Source organism: Dromiciops gliroides, chromosome 3 (genome assembly GCF_019393635.1).
Source record: "Dromiciops gliroides isolate mDroGli1 chromosome 3, mDroGli1.pri, whole genome shotgun sequence".
Taxonomy (NCBI): Eukaryota; Metazoa; Chordata; class Mammalia; order Microbiotheria; family Microbiotheriidae; genus Dromiciops; species Dromiciops gliroides.
In genome coordinates this window covers 42,332,226-42,353,564 of record NC_057863.1, presented here as the reverse complement: position 1 = coordinate 42,353,564, position 21,339 = coordinate 42,332,226, and the positions used below count along the sequence as shown (strand labels likewise).

At 37.2% G+C, this 21,339-nt stretch overlaps 1 protein-coding gene across 4 annotated transcripts in view; it reads right to left on the bottom strand.

Moving 5' to 3' along the window:
- FXR1 (FMR1 autosomal homolog 1) overlaps window positions 1-21,339 on the bottom strand; it is a 57,410-nt gene that overhangs the window by 7,458 nt on the left and 28,613 nt on the right. For 2 of the 4 annotated variants that reach the window (XM_043990975.1, XM_043990976.1), the window contains exons 5-15: window positions 19,704-19,852; window positions 19,347-19,440; window positions 17,820-17,936; window positions 17,108-17,278; window positions 15,634-15,712; window positions 11,540-11,649; window positions 9,037-9,123; window positions 7,876-7,933; window positions 7,726-7,788; window positions 1,789-1,992; window positions 84-284 (exon numbers count right to left, since the gene is read on the bottom strand). In XM_043990975.1, coding sequence (XP_043846910.1) covers window positions 84-284; window positions 1,789-1,992; window positions 7,726-7,788; window positions 7,876-7,933; window positions 9,037-9,123; window positions 11,540-11,649; window positions 15,634-15,712; window positions 17,108-17,278; window positions 17,820-17,936; window positions 19,347-19,440; window positions 19,704-19,852 — 1,333 coding nt within the window. Of the gene's footprint in view, window positions 1-83; window positions 285-1,788; window positions 1,993-7,725; window positions 7,934-9,036; window positions 9,124-11,539; window positions 11,650-15,633; window positions 15,713-17,107; window positions 17,279-17,819; window positions 17,937-19,346; window positions 19,441-19,703; window positions 19,853-21,339 lie in introns of all 4 variants that reach the window. The other 2 variants (XM_043990973.1, XM_043990974.1) reach the window with 1 other exon arrangement.

The following is a 21,339-nucleotide window of genomic DNA, read 5'->3' as shown; positions in this document are numbered from 1 at the left end:
TGAGTTCTCAACTGAAATTCACCCTGTAAATCCCACTTAAAACTTCACAGATGAATGATATATGTACCTAAGTGTTTACATACCTAGACCATTTTCATTAACAGAAGCAGTGTCTGACTCTGTCATTCCGTCCATGAGGACAGCATCATCATCAGTCCTCCGTCTACGAGACCGCCGGCGGCGGTTAGTGCTGTGGTGGGACTCACTGGCATCAGTGTCTGCAGTCTGGTCAGACTCTGTGTTGTCAAGCAGGCTGTAAGGATTGCTGTCCGGATCTTTAAGCACTACATTTGTTTGAAGAAAAAAAGGATGCCCCAGTTAGGACTTTTATTTGCTATGTCACTAATTTCACCAAAGATTAAGTATTTGATAATAAAAAGATGAAAAAAGTTTACACAAAGGTGCTTTTTAATACAAAATTCTAAGGTTTATAACCTGAAACATCTAAATATTAATTCCATCCTTTCTCTAAAGTTCACTTAATACACCACTGTGTTACTGAAAGAACTTTTTCTATAGCTGATTACAGGCTAATGGCTGCACTGGTTTTTGTTTTTGTTGGTTTTTTTTTTTGGGGGGGGGGGCCACAGGGCAATGAGGGTTAAGTGACTTGCCCAGGGTCACACAGCTAGTAAGTGTCAAGTGTCTGAGTCTGCATTTGAACTCAGGTCCTCCTGAATCCAGCACCACTGATTTATCCACTGCGCCACCTAGCTGCCCCAGCTGCACTGGTTTTTAATGGTCTACTTTTGAGTAGTCATCAACAACTAACTGTACTTCCATGCAATAGCCACAGTGATGTCACTCTAAACAGAAATAATGGCAACAACTCCACACAAAAACAGAAAGAAGGCTAAAGCTTTAATAAATTCACTAGTGATTAGATAACCCAGGAAAAGTTTACTGCTGTTGTAATTGTTAAACTACAACAATCATTGTAACTGTGACCAGTGAAGAAAACACTGATAAGTAATTGAACTATCCTCTCTATGGCCCTTTTACGTTTTCAAAGCAACTTTCCTACAATTAAGGATTGCTGTGCAACCCTATAAAATTGCTACTCTATTGTTACCACTCCCATTTCGGGGATGAGAAAAGGCAGAAGCTCGGGAGTTAAGTGACTGGGTCATTCAGCTTTAAGGCTGAGATTCAAATCTAGGTCCTTCCTAATAGAGAATTCATGTGATGCTGTCTCTTGGGATCACCACAATCATATACCCCAGCAAACTAAAGATAAATAATCCAAGGTTCCAACAATAACCACCACCAGATTAATTTTCTTATAGTAACTGGGAGCATACCAATATAATACTGAGTAGCCAAAGGATACCTCTAAAGCCATTCATAGAAGGTAACAGGGACTAGGGGCTCAAGTATTAACTGCTCTCAATGGTCCTGAATTATCATCTTTTTAATAAACTGTGAATTGGTATCTATGTCCTTGTGATAAAAGCACACAATATAATGAAAAATTTAAAACAGAGGCCTATTGGCCTCCATTCAAACCAGACACATAAGAGTATGTTCTGATTCATGTATGCAATATGTAAATCATTAAACCATAACTTCACTTTTCTGGTTCACATACTTCCAACATAAAAAAAGCTGAAGTGTCACTTATACTACTTAATCAAGCTGGTACATGTACTATTCTGCTAAGTAGGTGATCTGTGGGCATCCCTTGCCCTGTGTAGCTCTCACTTTGTCCACTTACAGCTTTTAAACAGCAAATAAAAAGTGTCAGGCTTGCGTAGCAAGAGAAATGATCATAACAAAACAGTGTATTACCGGAGCTAATTGATGACTTTCCACCACGGGGCCCTCCACGCCCCCGACCCCCTGAAACACTTCGGCCTCTCCCTCCAGGGCGTCTCCGGCTGTCCCGCTGGTGTCTGCTCTCTCGGTCATCTTCTCCGGCCAGTGACCAATCACTCAGCTCGTCTTTACGCTCGGACTCTGTTTCGGAGGGATTAGATAGTTCGGAGTTTGTGCCTGAAGTAAAAAAAGAACATAAACTAATTTAATTGGATCAAACCAACACATCACTATTTGCTTAGATGTCAATAGCTATCACTAAGCAAATTATAATGAAGTTAACTGCCCAACCTTCTGAAAAAGCACTAAATTCTGCCTAATTAGGAAGCCACCATCAGCATGCATTTTTTGAAACTTACATTTTGGGGGTGGCAAGTATGAAAGCAACAGTCATGATGTACACAAAGAGCCACATGACCAGAACATAAGATTTGAGAATTTTATTGATAGATCTGGATCTTCATGAAGATGTTATGTACTGGAAACTAAATAATAATCATTTAAGTTTTATATATAAAAACTCTGGAAATATTAAGCTGAAATTATGGCAATTGATGGCTATCTTCTATGAGTTTGTAACAATGAGAATTGACTTGTGATCTGAAATCATGCACACACAGTACCAAAGTATAGTACAACTGAATGGAACTATAGAAACCTGGTAGGTCAAAATTCAATTTGCTGTCAAAGGCTATTTAGAGTCTTTTATAAAAATGACATTTAGGATTTCTGTCAGATTTTAATGTTTTCTACATGATGTCCTCATTTTCTATGCCCATGGCTTTCCCCAAAGTTCTCACCCTTACAAAGAATACCCTGTCCTCCTTTGTATTCAAATCTTACCCATTCTTTATAGTTCACACCTAGTTGCACTTGCCCCCAGCCCACCACTGTCCACCAGTCCTAAAGTATATACTATATACAATAGGAAAGTTAGCATATAAATATGTACTACTCCCTCTGACAATTTGGGTTTATTTTTTGCGCTAGAAATCCTGTCCCCTAAAATAGACCACAGGCTCCATGAGGATATGAATATCTCTGCATCTTCAAAACTGCTTATGCTCTAAACTACAAAGTGCCAGATAAACTATTTAAAATGGGCCACAGTACACAAAAGGTTAATGAGTCTCTATGAGCTGTGTATATTTTCCAGGCATTTTCTTAGAATAACCCTAAGCCTCTCCAGCCACACAAGAATGGACAACTTGTAAATAATGAAGTTGCTTAGCAACTACTCTCAATTATGTATCCATTATTTAAAGGTTTAACCATTCTAATAGCTTCAGTAAAGATCCAAGAAAATCTCCTTCCCTACCTCATCTTTGTTAAGAGAATTCGTAATACTAACTGCCACCCCCCCACCCCAGAAGCTGTTCGGTGTTTTGAGTAGTGCACAACTACAACTCAGTAGTGACACACAAAGAGAAGGTGACAAGTTCTAAGCACACTAAAAGAAAAACCAGGTGATTATACTCAACTAAGATGAATAGTTTTACCTCTCTGGGAATGAGTGGTATGGACCTCAAAGTCGCAAAATATTCTTGATTCCCAACTGTGAAGTAAACAGCTATATAACCTGAGAACTTTTACCATCAGGCTATGTGGTTGGCAGAGGTAACAGAACATTATTACCATACAGTATATAAAGGTAGCTTTGAATGCATTTTAATCAAGCCATTTTTCTCTGCTGCATCCACTGCTTTTAGTTAAGATCAACAACATGAGGGGAATCTACCCAGTTCTGAAAGGAGTTCAGAAAAAAGTCTTCCAACCAAGAGTGATGTTTGTAGTGGAATGTAAGGGATATATATATACATCCCCACAACTGTGGGGATCACAGCAGAGGGAATCACCCTCAGAAAAGCCTTTAAGTCACAGGGGGGACAAAGGAAAAGCAGGCCACAGAAGAGGCAACAGTGGTAATTTTCAAAAGGCTGTTTGTGGAAAACATAAAACTATAGTGGGAGGTAGAGACTGGGTACACAAGGACTTAGGCCTAGGACTAGAGGACAGTGTACTAGTTGGGAGGAAGCCAAAACAAACTTAAACGTTCATTCAGCCAGTTAAGCTAACTGCAAAGCCCTATCGTTTTAACTACACTTAAAATTCTCATCATAGGTTTGATCCTCATCATTGTGTCTCTATTGCCACTTCAAATTCCTCCTCTCATTTTAAAAAATTCCCAAATAGGAAGATTGTGCCTCCAAATTTAAAACAGGCTAACAACTTTTGTTTTCAGATATTTTAAAGCCTTTTCTCAGGTAGGATAAGCAGAGTATTGATGTTTGCATCAATTAACTCTAAAATTAGACAAATGCTATGAAATTATAATGACCAAAATTTGATATTGTGACAAGTGTGGGGGAGGGAAAAACCTTGGAGGAGAGTATGAAGACATAAGGACATATATATAGTCAAATCTGATCAATGTCTTAGCTGTCTGAACTTGCTTTTATAAAAATCTTTGGCACAAAGCATAGTCTGAGGAGGGGAGGAGTTGCAAGAAGGCCTATTATATAAATGAACCAAAACATTTTTCAAATATTCTAATTTCTGTTAAAATTATGATTTCAAAATTCAAAGGAAGGAGTGCAGCCACAAGAAACAACAAAATGTGAGTAACACGTAATTTTGCTTTCACATTATTAATCCAAAAACACTCTACCACAATAATGATCAGAAAAACAGTAGTATTTTTTTGAAGTTTTAAAAGTTGTTTTTAGTGTGTGTGTATTTATATGTATATATATATTTATTTATTTAACAAGGTTTACCTGCCCATATTTTAAAATTCTGGTAGAGGAGGAGGGAAAGAGAACCAGAAAATACAAGTTTTTAAAAAACCCTTCCCTAAGAGTAACGGTTGTAGAAATGTATGCTTTATAATAGGCACACTCGCAAATAGATTTTATAGACTAAATTCAATGCAAAAGTAACAACCGGCCATGATGGAGTTATGAATTGTTCCAGAAGTGATTCAGATGTAAGAGTGCCACCTACTGAATAATCCCCAAAACTTTCTAGTTGTAGTCATTTCCCCAAATTACATGCTTTTGTTAATACTGGCAAAATCTTTCTCTGTATCGCAGCATTTTTATTCTTTAATAGATGATGGCCAACATATACATATGAATAAAGAGTGTGTGAGAGAAAGAGACAGATATTTTTTAATAATGGAGAGGCACTAGAGGTTGGGGGAGAAAATTAGCATGGTTTCATGCCTAAGGTAGCTCCTCTAAAGGCTACTGAGAAGCTGAATAGGTAAAGGTGGAATGGAGTGCACTCAAGGCCCATGGGGAGATGGAGAAGGACAGAAGCATCTGGGCATTAACATGGATGGAGAAGGGTTGGCTCCCTGTATACAAGGAGGGGCAAAAGCAAGATTATTTGATCGGGACGTAGATAGTGGGTATAAATGATAGTGAGGAACAACCCCCCTGGAAAGGCAAGTAGGAATCAGTTGGGAGTAATATTTATTAGCCACCCAACAAATAAAGAGGCCCCTCAACTGTGCCCAAGGATCCCTGCAGGTTGCCTGTTGACTTTACTTTTTTGGGGGGGAGGGGGGGGGAGAAGAATGAGGGTTAAGTGACTTGCTCACAGTCACACAGTGAGTGTCAAGTGTCTGAGGCTGTATTTGAACTCAGGTCCTCCTGAATCCAGGGCGGGTGCTTGATCCACTCTGTCACATAGCTGCCCCCAACTTAACTCTGATTTTGTACAAGATTTCCAAATTACATTTTGATTTGACTAAGACCTGTGTGGACTCTGCACTAGGGAGTGTTGTGGTCAGCTGGGCAAGGAGGGGAGATACTTGAGGCTGAGGCTCAACCAGATGAGGTTCCAATTTCGGTGATCTATGTACAAGACTGGGGTTCACTTTGAAATTGTTTAGATTTCAGTAATAAAATGGGCAAGAAAACTGGGGGAAAAAAACACCCTTAAATCATAATATAACCATGCCTTCTATTTTTCAATTTATGCCTCAGGTTTAAAACAGATAGTAGACAAAACGTTTCACCAAATAGCAACATATGACAAGGACACTGGCTGGACCCAAAATACAATAAAACAGTCCAAGGAAATTAACTCATTAGTGTTAATACATCTTTTATCACAAAATAATAAATGTTCAGTAATTATTGTTTATGTAATGGCATGGTTCCTGATTTGTCAAATAATGTAACTGGGGGGGGGCCACATGAGGCAGGGAGAAGAGAGGATCAAGTCATTTGTGACAACAGATTTTGCGTCATAATTGAACAGATGGTCAATAAAAGTACTGAAAAGAGGAACAATGCCTGCATATTTTTTTTGTGCAAGAGTATTAAAATACTTTTCTTTATTATCCCATGTCTCTTAGTAGAAAAAAGGATCTAGAGGACAAATTTCTGTTTGAATTTAGTCTTTGGAAACAGTCTCTCTATAGATAGTTCCTTTAATTTTCTTTTTTCAGAAAACAGCTACAAAAATTGGTGTTCTTAAAAAAAAAAATCAGTGTTCTTTTTGCCAAAGTGAACAGGAAAATCAAAAGCTAATTCAGTGCACCAATACAGTAATCAAAGATGCCTAAGCTTTATTAATCCTATTTCCTTAAGGAGAGTTTCCTTTACATGGCTTTATTTTTAATTGTCATAATTAACTATTTTGCATTATTTATTCCTATAACCACCTCAAATCCACCTGAAATGTGTGCTACAAATCTTAATTTCTAAAACAAATAAAAGATAAGTGAGCTAAATTACCTTTAAAACCTAAATTTTAACAATAAAAACTCAGTAAAAACCTGCCTCCTAGGGGGCAGCTAGGTGGCACAGTACATAAAGGACCTGAGTTCAAATCTGAACTCAGACACTTAACACTTACTGGTTGTGTGACCCTGGGCAAGTCATGTAACCCTCACTGTCCTGCCAAAAAACCAACCAACCAAACAACCAACCAACCAAACAAAAGAAAACCAAAAAACAAACCCTGCCTTTTAGGTAACACTTTCAAGTATCTTGTACAAAGGAGAACTTGATGATAAACAGAAGAAACTTTCTGGCTCCTAAACAGAAAAGGCATGGAGAGGATCTGTATCTAGTGCTTAGTTAGCTAGACATGCACAACAAGAGAGCACTGACTGGAAAAGCCTTTCAGCCCATAATCCATAAATGTAGATGAGGTAACATAACAAAGTAGAAAGAAAAGGGAGGGGATGAGTGACATCAGTAGTGATCATAAAGGGCAGAACCAGAAATCACCACCCAAACCCCCAAAACTCTACTGCTTGGAATCCCCATAAGCTCCAGGCACAAGAGATCTTTGTGTGAGGGTCAGAGATCTTACAGGCTTCAGCTGACCACAGTTCCAACAGTAATAGATAAGGTAAGCCCATACAGTAATATACTTCAGCCTAAACAATGTCTACACAAGCAATTAATCCACAGAGCAGATGGCTATCTCATAGAAATCCTGATATTTGCACTATTCATTTCTTCCAACAGCCTTTTGCTTATTATTATCATCAGTTATTGATTCAAGTTAGTTGTTCATATTCATTCTACATTTAAAAAATTTTTTAATTTTATTTATTTATTTTTTTTTAGTGAGGCAATTGGGATTAAGTGACTTGCCCCGAGTCACACAGCTAGTTTAAGTGTTAAGTGTCTGAGGCCGGATTTGAACTCAGGTACTCCTGACTCCAGGGCTGGTGCTCTAGCCACTGCGCCACCTAGCTGCCCTTATTCATTCTACTTTTAAGATCAAATGGCAAATAACTGAATATGAAAATTTAGGCTTAAAGAAGGGAATATTAGGATTTCCTGCCAAATATTCAAAATTTAAGTTTCACAAAATATGCAACATGTACATCTATCCCAAAAAACAAGACTGCATTACATCAATAAATATAATCGTGATTTTTACCATAACCAGACGTATAATTGGGGCCGCGACGACCTCTGCCTCTTCCACTATAAGACCTAGAACCTTGTACAGAAGAAACGGTACTCTCATCAGTGGCATAGCCTTTCTCTTTTTCAGGCCCTCTGGTGGAAGAGGGTCTGAAACCCATACCGATCTGCCGGAGCTGCTCGTCAATTTGAAGTCTCTCCATTCGTAGCTGCTCTACTTCCTGTAATAAAAAGATGGAGCCTTATAAGTCACCTTTCAGAGCCTGCACATTTATTCTATTCTGAACCATCCTAAGAGAACAATATATTCAGCCATCAAAAAACACTCAATCTTATCCATGCTATAATGGATTGGATCAGCTACTAAGGACTGTTATTTAATGAAAAAATAATACCGATACTTCTAAAAACTACTGACATTCAAACTCCCGTTATCAAGAATGGACTTCTAATAAAACATCTCAGAATATCTTTACAGCACTTTTGAACATAGTGATTAGATTAAATGATTTACGTGTAATGAGACTATTTAAAAGTCAGACTAAAAACCTTAAGTCATATTTAAATCTTTTAAAAAATAGATATTCTACTACTAAGTTCCTCAGGTTATGTGTTAATAACCAAGCTGACCTGAACAAAGATATAAGGAATTTAACAGAAATTTTCAAGCAATGTCACCTTGAGTAATAGAGGTGGGAGAGCTTTTCTCTGAGGAGAGCACAAAAGCATCTAGTCTCAGAAGCATCTGTATCTATGTATTTTGTACACTAAAGATAGACATTATTTTTAATGCTTTCTGTTGTATAGAGAAAAGGAGCACAGGATGTGCTGATAGCTAATACAAAGATTAGAATATAGAAACTAAGATTGTTCTTTTCCCTTGTTCTCTCAGTTTAGCAGGACTAACTTCTCCTTTAAGCAGGAAAGCAAATTTAGACTGAAGGCACAAGGATTCCAAAACTTCCAAGTGCCCCAGAGCTACTCTATACAAAGTGCCTGATAGCAAAATAAGGGTTCAAAAGCCTTGAAATAAACATCCTATAAAAGTATGGAGTCAAAAAACCAAGATTAGGAATAAGAGCAGGTAAATGTTCAAGAGAAAAGTACTGAATTACATGAGATTATTTGTGTTCTTTATATCATACTTTTTACATATCAACTCTAAAAACATCCCATCATATACAATTACTGTCAAGAGAGTTGGTGATTTCTCAAATAAAATTCTTAATTAGGAGCTGAATTTCTATTTAACATGAAATAGAGAACATTCAACCTGTCACATTCTCAGCAAAATAAAATCTAGATTTCTATTTAGAATACCTACCTTTAGGTAAGCAATATGATATTCAAGAAGAACTTGCACATTTCCAATGCTTTCTTTAGTGCCAACAAATACAAATGGAACCATTCCCTGGAAAGAGAGGGGATGAAGGAAGTGCGTGGAAAGGCAAAAAGAATCTTCATTATAAAAATTCTAAAGTGAAGCTGGACATAGTATTAGTCAAATAAAATTTGAAACATATTCACCTGTTTTCATGTAATTGATGACAACAAATATAAACAAAGTATTGTAAAGAATCTAAAGCACATAAAATGCTTAGTTCCTCCTTGAGCTTCTTAAAACAGTATTTTAGTGTCCAAAGAGTAAGAACACGAGTTGTTTTCCCCGCTTAAAGTACAACTCTTGCCGTCCCATTTGATTCAATTCTCAGAAGTTTTAATGCCATCTATTATAATGAATGGAACTTAAAAGTTGAAAAACTCTTCCCTATTTCTCCAACAGCAACAATTCATGCAAACAACAAGCATCTCTCCCCTGGCCTCCATGAAAAGTGATCAACCCATTTGGCTGTAATGAGTTAGAGTCCTCCACTCTGGACCAGCTCAAAATGACACTGTCATTCTGTATACAATGAGTGCAGTAAAGATATTTCCTACCTTTCTCCAATTAAAAAACCTAGAAGGACCCAATAATGCAAATTTAGACCACTAGATATACAGATGCTCCAGGGAGGTGGAAGAGAGAAATAAAAGAATAAATTAGTTCAGCATATTGGTAGATGCCTCTGCCCGCCCATTTGTTGAATGGATGGGGTAAAGAAACTGCCACTTTGTTACTGAACCTTTTGATCTAACTGATCTAATTTAAAAGGTAAAAGGTAACCTGCAGTATCCTCCAATAATGGCAGAATTACAAAATATTATGGATGTTTTAATAGCCACCTTTTAAAAATGTCATCTTTAGTTTATAACAATCTGAGAACTAAAATAGTTGCCTAAATCCTATAAAGGCTCAAATAACATTCATCTAAAGAGAATTATAGAGGTAATGATTGAGCAATTTAACTCACCAGTAGCCAATCACTATTTATACAACAATATGATAGGTACTGCACTTCGTGCTTTTATATTTAAAAAAGGGCAAATACACTCACTGTCTGCAGGGAGCTTATAATCTAGTTGAGGAGATAAGACATGATCAGGTAAAACACAAGATGTAAATAATAATTCAATCCAGTTACATGAGCAGTGTCATTAGGTATATCACTGTTTAACTGGAGAACAACAGAAAAGACAACAGCTGTAGGAGTCAGGAGAGGAAGGTTCACTAAACAGAGTAGGACTGTGCAGGCACTTGGGACACATGGTGGGAGAGCCAGGAGGAAGCTGGAGACATGTGAGGTTAGTGTGCTTGTGAAGTGGAAAGTACACAATACAAGTGGAGCTATGTCTGTTTGACTTAACTCCAGTTTGAGGGGAAGTCAGACAGAAGTTGGAGTCAGGAGGGACTTGATGATCAGGCTAAGGAGCCTGTACTTTATCCAATGAGAGAGTCCAGAGTGGACAGGAGGAAGAATAAACTGGATGAAGGAAAAGCAGCAAGGATGTCACTGGGTTCCTGAAAGGTTCACTCCCAAAGCAGAGTCAATGTAAGTTTGGTGACTGGTGTAAAGGGGGTCTGAAGGAGAAAGAGCAGTCAATGATAGAATCATATATTTTAGTCAGTCACTAAAAGACTGGCATCAACAGACAACTGGGGGAAGCAGGGAGGTGTTTGGGGAATAAAGCTGTGTTTAAAATGTTAGGAATATACTGATAGCAGAAGCAATTGGAAATATAGGATAGATGTCTGGGGATAAATGAAAACTTAGGACAATAAACTATGTAGAAAAGAGAGATGAAGCCACAGGAGTACGGGAGGTCTCCAAGGGAAAGTATAGGAGAAAAACAGAAAACTGATGACAACATTAGGGAATATTTATGTATATTATTGAAGGAAGAAAAAAAAGGTAGTGAAAAGCAAAAAAACACCATGCAAAAGCAAATTTCAAAGTAAAACAGGGCAGAAAAATATTCCCAAGTGAGATTCAGAGAGGCAAGTAAATGCCTTTGGCTCAAGGTCAAAAAGTTCATCTAACAGCAGAAAAACAGGACTATGCTGAGCTATCTGTTACTTTACCAATAAAGCATTTTTATTGACAGGTTCACAAAATCTAAGATCTCTCTTACGACATTTTAAGAAAATAAAAAATTCACGTCAATAGACAGACTTAGATCTCCAAACCTAAAACACCAAATTATACAGCCCACCACTCTTATTACATAGGCAATCCCTAAAATATTCTAACATCTCCTCAAGTTTCATCACTGTTCAATTTAAGCAATACCTTGAAGGCTTTATTATAGAGACCAAGAATAGGATATTTATTGAAAAACAACATATGTAACCAGCTAGAATGGAAAATTTTTTAAATTATACACCAAAACATTAATTAGGAGAAACACATGAAAGTTACAAAAAAGGAAAGGCTTAAAAATTAACTTACATCTTCTCTTGGTAGTTTATTTTCATTGTCTCCTTCAATTCTCACCCTAACTACTCCAGATTTGTCCACAATCTCTTGAATCACCTTGCCATTTTTCCCAATAACTTTTCCTTTAATGAGAAAACAAGGACAACACTTATTAAAATGTCACTTTTGTAAGTTTATCAGCAACACGAACAAATTATTTATTACTAGTTCTAAGTTCATGAGCCAAACTAACCCTTGCTTCCTTGCCAATTCACCAGCAGTCAGAAGATTAATGAACAAGAGGCAATCCAAAGATTCCTCCTCTTTGGAAAGGACAGAGCCTCTGAAATACTGTTATCACATGGAAGTCAGTTGTGAGGCCCCATGGACAATCTTTAAAAGTCATGTCTACACCAGACCTCTGTTTTTATTTAAAAAATAAATTCCTGTGGACTTAACATTTTCAGAAAGCTTAAACATTATACTTGGAAGATGAGCAAATGACCACAATTATCCAACTAACAATCTGAAGGATGTATATTCATTTTATTTTGAAGATACCTGTGATTTCATCAATTGTAGAACTCTAGGTAGGTGTGGATACAATGCTACATCAGTCAACAGACCTCCTGGAATTGAGAACTTAAATGGCTTTGCGCATATATCTAGCATGTGAAAGGTAGAACTTGAAACCATGTCCCCCTGACACCAGGGTATAGCCCTCTAATTATTCCAAGTTATGACACAGATGTATTTAAAATGACATTATATAGACATTTCTATTCCCAAGGTATTGGGAAGCCTCCCGTGCCATTAAAGGAATCTGGCTTTTCAAAGATTATACAACTGGAAAGGTAGTTTGGGAAGTATTACAAAAATGGAATCTTCAGAAAAGAGTGTGTCTGCTGTCCATGGATGGAGATGAACAAGGCGGCTGACCCTGTCAGAAGAAGCACCCACACCAATGTCCATGGCTATCCCTCTGAACATCCAAGTGTTCTATTTCCACAATTCTTATACATTACACCATGGAAGCAGCTTTCTACTTAATGTAGTACAGATAATTCAAAAGCCTAATTAATCTTCTAATTCTTTTTCCTTATTCATACATTGGCTGGTGTTGGAATAAACATGTACAAAAATATAATGAATCCATTTCTGTGATTTTTCACATTTTTTATTTATAGTTCAGTTATTTGTTGGAATACCCACTGTGAACAGGGCACTATTCACTATGGGGGAAATATGAAAAGAGTATAGCTCTCTGTCTTAAAGTAACTCAAAATCGAGTTTGCTAACTAAAAATATTCCTATGAAAAAAGATCACTTATAGAACCTCACTGTGGCAGCTTTACAGTATTCAAAGCACTTTCCTCACAACAACCCTGTGAGGTAGGTTGGGCAATGATCACCATTCTGTTCTTCAAAGATGATAAAAAGTCACAAAGGTACTAGGTGAAAGAAATGGAACTCAAGCCAGAACTCTTGTCACAAAGTCCAGAAAGCTCTCTACTGCACTATCCTCCAGGAAATCAAATTCAGATTTAGGAATTGTTTAGTAGATACTTGAAAAGTGTATTACAATGCAAATTCCATGAAACACTCTATTTTCCCATTGATTTACATTCACAACTCATATTCATTCCCTCAGAAGTATCCAGTATTAACCTAGACCGGCATTGCTTTTTGGTAAAGAAGTTGTAAAACCCACATCCTTTGCTACAGCATGCAGGGAAGGTTGGACGCAACACAAAAGGGTAATTAATAAATAGGGCAGTGGCAGCAGTAAGCCAGCCTGCAGCCAAGCAGTGAAAAGTTCCCTCTTCTAGCTTTATTCCCACCAATAGTCAGATAAGGCAACCTGAACCCAAGAGTTAGCAGCAGAAGTGGCAGCAGGGGAGCAGCCAGGCATTGAATCAAGAAGGAGAAATGCTGAAAGGAGGCAGCTCCTCTCAGTCCTAAGGAGCATCCCCAATAGGACATTAGCAGGTTAATCCAATGGTAGCTGTTTGGTCTTTGCCAATTCCATGGAGTCCTACCAGAGATTCCATCCTTAGCTCCAAGACGCAGGCCATTTATTGAGGAGAAAGCAAGCCCCTCTTTTGCAGTCTCCCAGTCCCATCTTCTCCCCAAACCTTAAGGTCTCTGACCCTCCCTCCTTCCCATGTGAGCTAGAGCAGCAGTAGGTGAACTCAAATCACCATTCTTGGGGCCAGTGGCAGGAACCTACCTGCAAGTTTTAATCAGCCCCACCACAGACTGAATGTGTACCTTAATTGATCATTTCCATAGGTATAAATTCCACAGAGCAGACTGACAAAGTGAAGCATACCTGCAGTACAAATTGAGCATAAGTGCTTGGGAGGACACAGAGTGGAGAGGTGAACTGGATGTGGGGAAATTGAGCTTGTCAGGGGAAATATACAACCTAGAAGGTTTGAGCTATGACTTCCCAAACATGGCCTTATTTTCCTGGTATAGTAATGGCCAAGAATGTAAAAGATCCACTTCTCATCCCATTCCCCTGTCTCTTTCTTATATGCCAAGAATATTCTGAACTTAAAGAAAAATGGGCAAGGGCAGTGCTACATGCATGCCATAAAAAAGTCGCTTCTACAAGCTTGGGGGAGCCTCAAAGTTGCATTGCCCAGAGGGGGGTTGACTACTGTTCTCCTGTCCTGCCCAGGATTATTCGAACACCAAGCAATCAAAGACAAAGGTGAGAAGGGGGGGGGGGGGAGGAGAGAGAAAGAGAGAGAGAGAGAGAGAGAGAGAGAGAGAGAGAAGCACTTAAAGAAGCTGTTGAATCAACCTAAGTAAGAGATTCCCAGGCACTTTTCAACCCTAGTCAGAGAGACCAATGAAGGGCAATACAGAATTTGAAAACAGCAAAAACTCACTATAAGGTTACTGAGGCTGAGATGTTTAAATAAATGACAATTAATTCAAGTACTACAGAAATGAGGCCCTAAATCAAAAGCAGCCTGTCAAACAAGCCAGTAGGGGAATAAAAGAGGGAATTCGAAGATGTAAATGTCAATGCAGAAATAATATAGTATTTATATAGCACTGGGTACATTATATAAGAATTTTGCTATAATGGCGTCACAGAATCACGGCTTTCAAACTGGAGAGACCTCAGGTCATGCAGTACAGCCCCTTCTCTTTGCTAGTAAGAAAATGGAACTCCAGAAGTGAAAAATTTTGCTCAAAGTCACATGGTAAAGCCAGGATCTGAAGTCAGCTTATCTGACTCCAAATTCAATGCCCTTTCTACTGCTGCTTTCAGGATTTAGGCAACGGTTCTCTACAGTAAGAAACATAGTTCATCCTTTAGATTCCAATTTAAATTTAGAAGGGCTGCTTTAAATCCAATAAAAAACATTGCATTCAATCAGTCATTTCTATTTCAAACAAGTAAGCAGAAATGGGAGACCATCATGAAGAGAAAAGAAATTGGAACAAAGGAGGGTTGTGCCCAGGAGGAAGTTAGTGTTCCCACAATTCTAATCCTCTTTCTTGACTTCTAAGCCAAAATCATAACCCAAAGGTTCCTCAAAGAAATCAGGGCTGCTCAAATGGTTTCTAACAGGAGCTAGAACAGCCAAGACCCCCCCCCCCCAATATCACACCCACACCATAACTCATCCCTCTGGAACTTCAATTTCTAAGTCTTCTCAGTTTCTCCCCATCTAAGTTAAACAAGGGAACAAACATTTTCACACACAACAAATATGAAAATCTACAATTCTTAGGGCCACATGAATAACATGAGCCCTGAAGGGGTGAGGTGAGTACAGGAGGTAGGAAGTAGTTCATATCCAAAAACTGCCTTCTGCAGTGTTTCATACACAAAACAGAAAACAAAACTGAGTATTTTACTTTTTTTTTTTTTCCACACGAGTAGATAACAAAAATTAGGGACAAAGTAGCAAGATGCAAAATCCAATTATGTAGATATTAAAATTCTCACTACAGATTTAAAGACCATTATGGTTATAATCTGCAAAAGTTTAAGCAGCCTACATATGGGGGAAAAAGTATCATCAAATATAATTCAACATTAAGTCACTATATAATCTATTTAAGTGCTTTCTAATAAATTAAGATTTAGCAGGGTTACATACCAACTAGATTTCTAGGAACCTGAATAAAGTCCTCCACAAATTCCAAGAAACCTCTAGCTTTTTTTACAGCATCAGCACTCTAGAGAAGGGAAAAAACAAAAACAAATTATTAGAGTTATCCAGGTACACTTGAAACACCATGGGAGAAAAAAAAGCTATATTCTAAGTGGCCCAATGACACTCCCCTAAAAGTTCATCTGTCTAAGCACTACAAATGCAATGGGTTGATGATTAAGTACTAAATGATATCTAAGATAACAGAAGACAAAACATGTACCCCAGTCACTGTTACAGGGCTCTGAGAATCAAAGCATTTTAAAGCTAGACATGACATCATCATCTAATCCAAGACCCTAATTTAACACATGAGGTTAAGACAAAGACTTATGTCAAGACAACTAGTACAAAGTGGACTTTGAACCCAGGACTAAAGATCTCATCTAAATCTTTCTTCCAACAATAGTACAAGAAATGGTTTTAAATTTCCATCTATATTGTCCAAATTAGTTTTCAAAGGCAGAGCAGAAATACTTTTTAACCTTTAAGAAACTTTAAGAAAAAGAATTTTTTTTAATGAGCTGATTTTCTAAATTATTTAAGCAGTAAGGGAAATCTAAAGTTTTAGCACAGTTGAGAAGAAAGCTATGACACCTCTTTATCAGAGGGAAGTCAATGATTTTTTTTTAAAGATCAATTAGCTAGCTATATCACTTAAAGGACCCCCCCCCCAACTTCAATAATGGGGGAAAAAAGATCAATTAGTTTATCACTTAAAGGACCTTTTTTTTTTTAATTGACAACATCAACCATTAGGATTTGGAAGAATGGATATAAAATTATAGCTTTTAATTAACATACACTCTCTGGTATACACTTAGAGAATATAAATAAAATAAAGCTAAGTTATAAAAGTTTACCTATCACTTGTGCTTTTCATTGAGACTACAGAATCAGTACTAAGAAGAAACAATTTTGGAGCATGTCACCAAACACAGACAAGCAAGGTATACATTTCTAGCAGGTGAAGTAAAAATTATATATAGTAAAAGCTGCATTTCCAAGTTACTTAAATATAAAGTCCCTCTCCCCAAAATCCTGATGCTTAAAAATTATATCCTATGGGGGGCAGCTAGGGGGCACAGTGGATAAAGCACTGGCCCTGGATTCAGGACAACCTGAGTTCAAATCAGGTCTCAGACACTTGACACTTACTAGTTGTGTGACCCTGGGCAAGTCACTTAACCCCAACTGCCTCCCCCGCCCCCCCCCCACACACACACTAAAAGGTTATGTTTACCTTTTTTATATCCCCTGGAGTTGTGTAAAAATTCCTTAGGCAAAAAGGGGCTGCAAGTGGTTCAGAAGCCCTGATTTAGTCAACACAGTCTAAGCAAAAAGGATTTTTAAAATGCTATGGTAAATTTAATATAATACTTTAAAATGTAACCATTATGGAAAAGCCATCCAATGTTACCTCTCCGTAGATCCTAAATGTTCCAGTATCTTCATCCAATTCAATTGCTGTGACTCCTGGAACCTTTCTAGCCTGCTGGATATTACTACCATGGGTTCCTATTGCAAGACCCATTAAGTCTTCTCTCACAATAAACTCTTCATGAAATGCTGCTGCCAATTGTTTTGTACACTAGGAAGACAGAGGAAATTATTTACTGTACAGCATCATGGAAAAAAGTCAAACAATTAGAATCAGTAATTCCCAAGGTCATCCTATAATTAACAAAAGGGGCATATTCTCCTAGTCTGTGGTATACAGTCCCCCCAAAATCAAATAAGTTGTGTTAGAAGGTTTGATTATCTTAACTGAAATTCAGAACAGATTTTGCCATAGAAACCATATTACAAACAGCATTTGTTAGCAAATTTTAAAAGTGTTTAGCCCGGGAACAAGTGGAGGAAAACCCTGGTCCTATACATCCTTCCTTCATAAACTTAGCATAGCCATCCTGCAAATAAGGCATAGTGACAGAAAACATTAGTTATGTTGTAGTTTCACTAATTCTGTTAAACATTTCCCAGGTTAACATCTTAAGCTGATTGGGAGCTTCTTAGGCAGAATTTCTACAATTTATGCTCTAGGCTCACTACTCAGACAAGTAGTACCCAAAGTCAAGCAAATAATGATTTCATCATACTGAAATAACTGGACTTTAAATAAACCTACTTACTTCTAAATGTTTGGTGGCTTCTTCATTTCTTGACATAAGCATGAGTTTGGTACGAATACTTCGCAAATGCATGTCACTTAAAATATTGACCCTCTTCACAGTTGCTTCACTGGCAGACTACAAAATAAAAATATCCAGGTGGAAAATGTTATGTTTGTAAGAAAATTCACATCATAACTGAGTATAATCAAAAACAAGGCATTCATCTACTTTTTAATTAAGCCTTTACTCTGTGACAATTACTTAGATGTTAGGTATACAAAAAGAAAAAAAAGCTAGCTCAGACCTAGTCATTCACTGTCTCTCAGAAGAGACAATGTACATGAAGAAATATGTAGAAAATACAGAGCTCTGTGAGCCTACCATCAGGGGAATAGAATATAAAATGTGATATATTATGTAACATATAACAGAAAACATTTTTTTTCCCTACTCTTTCTGTAGGTTAGAGAAGGAAAAGGGAAGATGATACTAGGGGAAAATTAGAAAATATAAAATTTTATTTCTTAAGTATAATGTCAATGTCAAAAATTGGAAAAAGGCCAGGGGCAATCAGGTGGATCAGTAGGACTTATGGGAAGTCTAAGAGTCCTTAAGAATGAAAAGGCCTGGCAGGTTAGATAACAACATGTGTATCACTTCAGGCAGTGACCCCATTGATGGAATCCTGCAAAAGCTGCAGAAGCATATAAAAGTATGTTCACCCTTAAGTTATAAGACATCATTATTATCAAGGTTTAAGTTTATCTAGGATTCAATATGTTTTATACACTCAACTGGGTGGAGTAATCTATCTAACCCCGCAGGAAAATAGGAGGGGAAGGGGATAAAGAGGAAGGGGTGAAAGAAGATAGATAATAGAGTAAATATCATGGGGAAGGGAATAGGATGGAGGGAAACAGTTGACTATATTAACTGTGAAAAAGGAAAAAAAAAAACTTTACAAAAAATATTTATAGCAACTCTTTGTGGTGGCTAAGAATTGGAAATCGAAGGAATAACCATCAAATCGGGACTGATTGAACAAGCTGTGGTATGATTGTAATGGAATATTATTGTGCTATAAGAAATGACAAACAGGATGATTTCAGAAAAACCTGGAAAGACTGAACTGATGTATAGTGAAGTGAGCAGAACCAGGAGAACTTTGTGCACAGTGACAGCATTATGAGCAATTGTGAATGACAACTACTCCCGGCAATACAATGATCCAAAATAATCCCAAAGGACTAATGATGAGCATACTATCCACCTCCAGAGAAAGAACTGATAATGAAGCATGCTATTTTGCATTTTCTTTTTCTTTTACCTCAGTCTTTTTAAATATGACTAATATGGTAATGTTTTACATAATTGCACATGTATAACCTGTATCTGATTGCTGGGAGGGGGGAGGGTAAAGAGGGAGCAAGGGAATGAGAGAGGAAAAGAATTTGGAACTCAAAACTTTAAAGAAATAGATTCAGTATGTTTTACAATATTTATGTTGGAAACATTTGTTCTTTTTAAAATGTAGTAACATCTTACCAGTATCATTAACTGCGTGGTTTCAGCATGGTAAAAAATCCGGCATGCTCCCACTGCTTTTTTAAAATCTTTATGTGCATTTTCATTAGCACACCTAGAAAGAAATTAATTGATATGTAGGTTTTTATTAATGGGTAATACTGCAAAGACAGTAAGGAAACATCAATGAATAGGGAAACCATAATGAAAATTATTCCAAGCATTATATTATATTCCTCACCCAATAATTCTGCTTCACAGAAACCTTTTCTCCCTACAGGATTTTAATGGGCATTTAGAGAGAGGAGACTTATATTGCAGGAAGAGATAGTCATTTTAAATATTTAAAATGATTGAATAGTAAACAGAATTACTCACGCCTCCCTTAAATCCTCAGGAACATCTACTGTGCATTTAAAGAAGGTATTTTTTTTGACAGTTTTATTTTGATTGACAGGTCGAAGTCGTTCAAAGGTGACGATTTCATTGTAAGTGGCATCACAAGCAGCATATTCAATGACATAAAACTGGAAGAAAATAAGAGACTAAAATACTCTCATCTGAAAAGGTACAAACATCGAGTACAAAAGCCCCACTAACACCATTCAACTTTTTTATTTGTCCATGTATGACCTAGGTATAGCTCAATTGCTTTTCCTAAGATTAAAGTACCTGCATTTGTATGCCTTAGTGGATTTTCTTATGCTCTTTTTAATCCCTAGAGTCTCAAAACTTGTGGTATTTCAAATTTACTAATGATATATTCTATCTAACTGTATCACATTAGGTGTGGGTGCTGCTAATGCTGCCATATTATATTAATAATAATCTTGTGTTTAAGAGCAATAAACATAGCAATAGCCATTTATGTGTGATGTATGCTAGGATGTCAGACAATTTCCTTGTAACATTTGTGTCTTTATCCCTTTTTCAGGCCCAGGGATGGGTCACGAGGGACCATGGTCATAACAGCAGGTGGCAGAGAGAACTTAACCTAATAGTTTTCATTCTAATTCCAGTGCTCTCTCCACTATTTTGTAATACAATGAACAGTTTTATTTCTATGAAGTTCGAGTGCATTGTACAGTTGAAGAGAAATCCTACTTGCAACTTTTCTTAAATATCTGTCTTTACATATCATATTTTTTAAAAATTGCCCTCCAAATTGGCATATTTAGACATTTGGAACTAATAGGTTAATTCTTAAGATTCTTTTATTTTTAAGCCAAAAAATTATGTCACCATCTAATTCCAGAGGTGACCCAAAAAAGTTTACAAAAAGGAAAAATTTAACTTGAATATAAATGAGAACACTCTGCCAGTCTGGAGAATCAAGTAAGTAACTGAGATAGATACAAGGCCAGAGAACTTTCCTCTCCCCACTCCCCTACAAAAGGCACTGTGTATTTTATTAGAAATGAACAAAATAAACGCTTAGCTAATGGTATGCAATATAGATCTTACAAAAAAACCTGAGACTTAAGAGAAATTAATAACTTGCCCATGGTCACAAAATTTCAAGGGGTCAGAAACAGAATCCTGAAGTTAGTATTCTTCTAACTTCAAAGCAGGAATCTTCCCACACCTCTGCAACATGATGCTAATCATAAAAGGTTTTCACCTTTAATGTATGGGTTTTACAAATTATGAGCTTGCTAAGTATTTATAGAATCAGAAACCTCAAATTTAAGATGATTTAGAGCCTCACATGTTACAAACCAGACCTTTTGGACAAGAAGCCCAATTTTTATTTGATACAATCAAAGAACACCACTAAATTATGTAAGAAATTTCTATGATCCAGGAAAGGAAAAAAAGGTGAGGACTGTGTCCCACCCAAATAGGATGAACAGGATGCTGCTGCCATGCTACATAAATGACACCCACTTTCCCTAATAGCTAGCATTTAGGTAGTACCTACTGTGTGCCTAGCATGGTGCTAAGTGCTTTACTAAAATGACTTCATTTGATCCTCACCAATGCCACTCTGGGAGGTAGATACCACCATGACTCC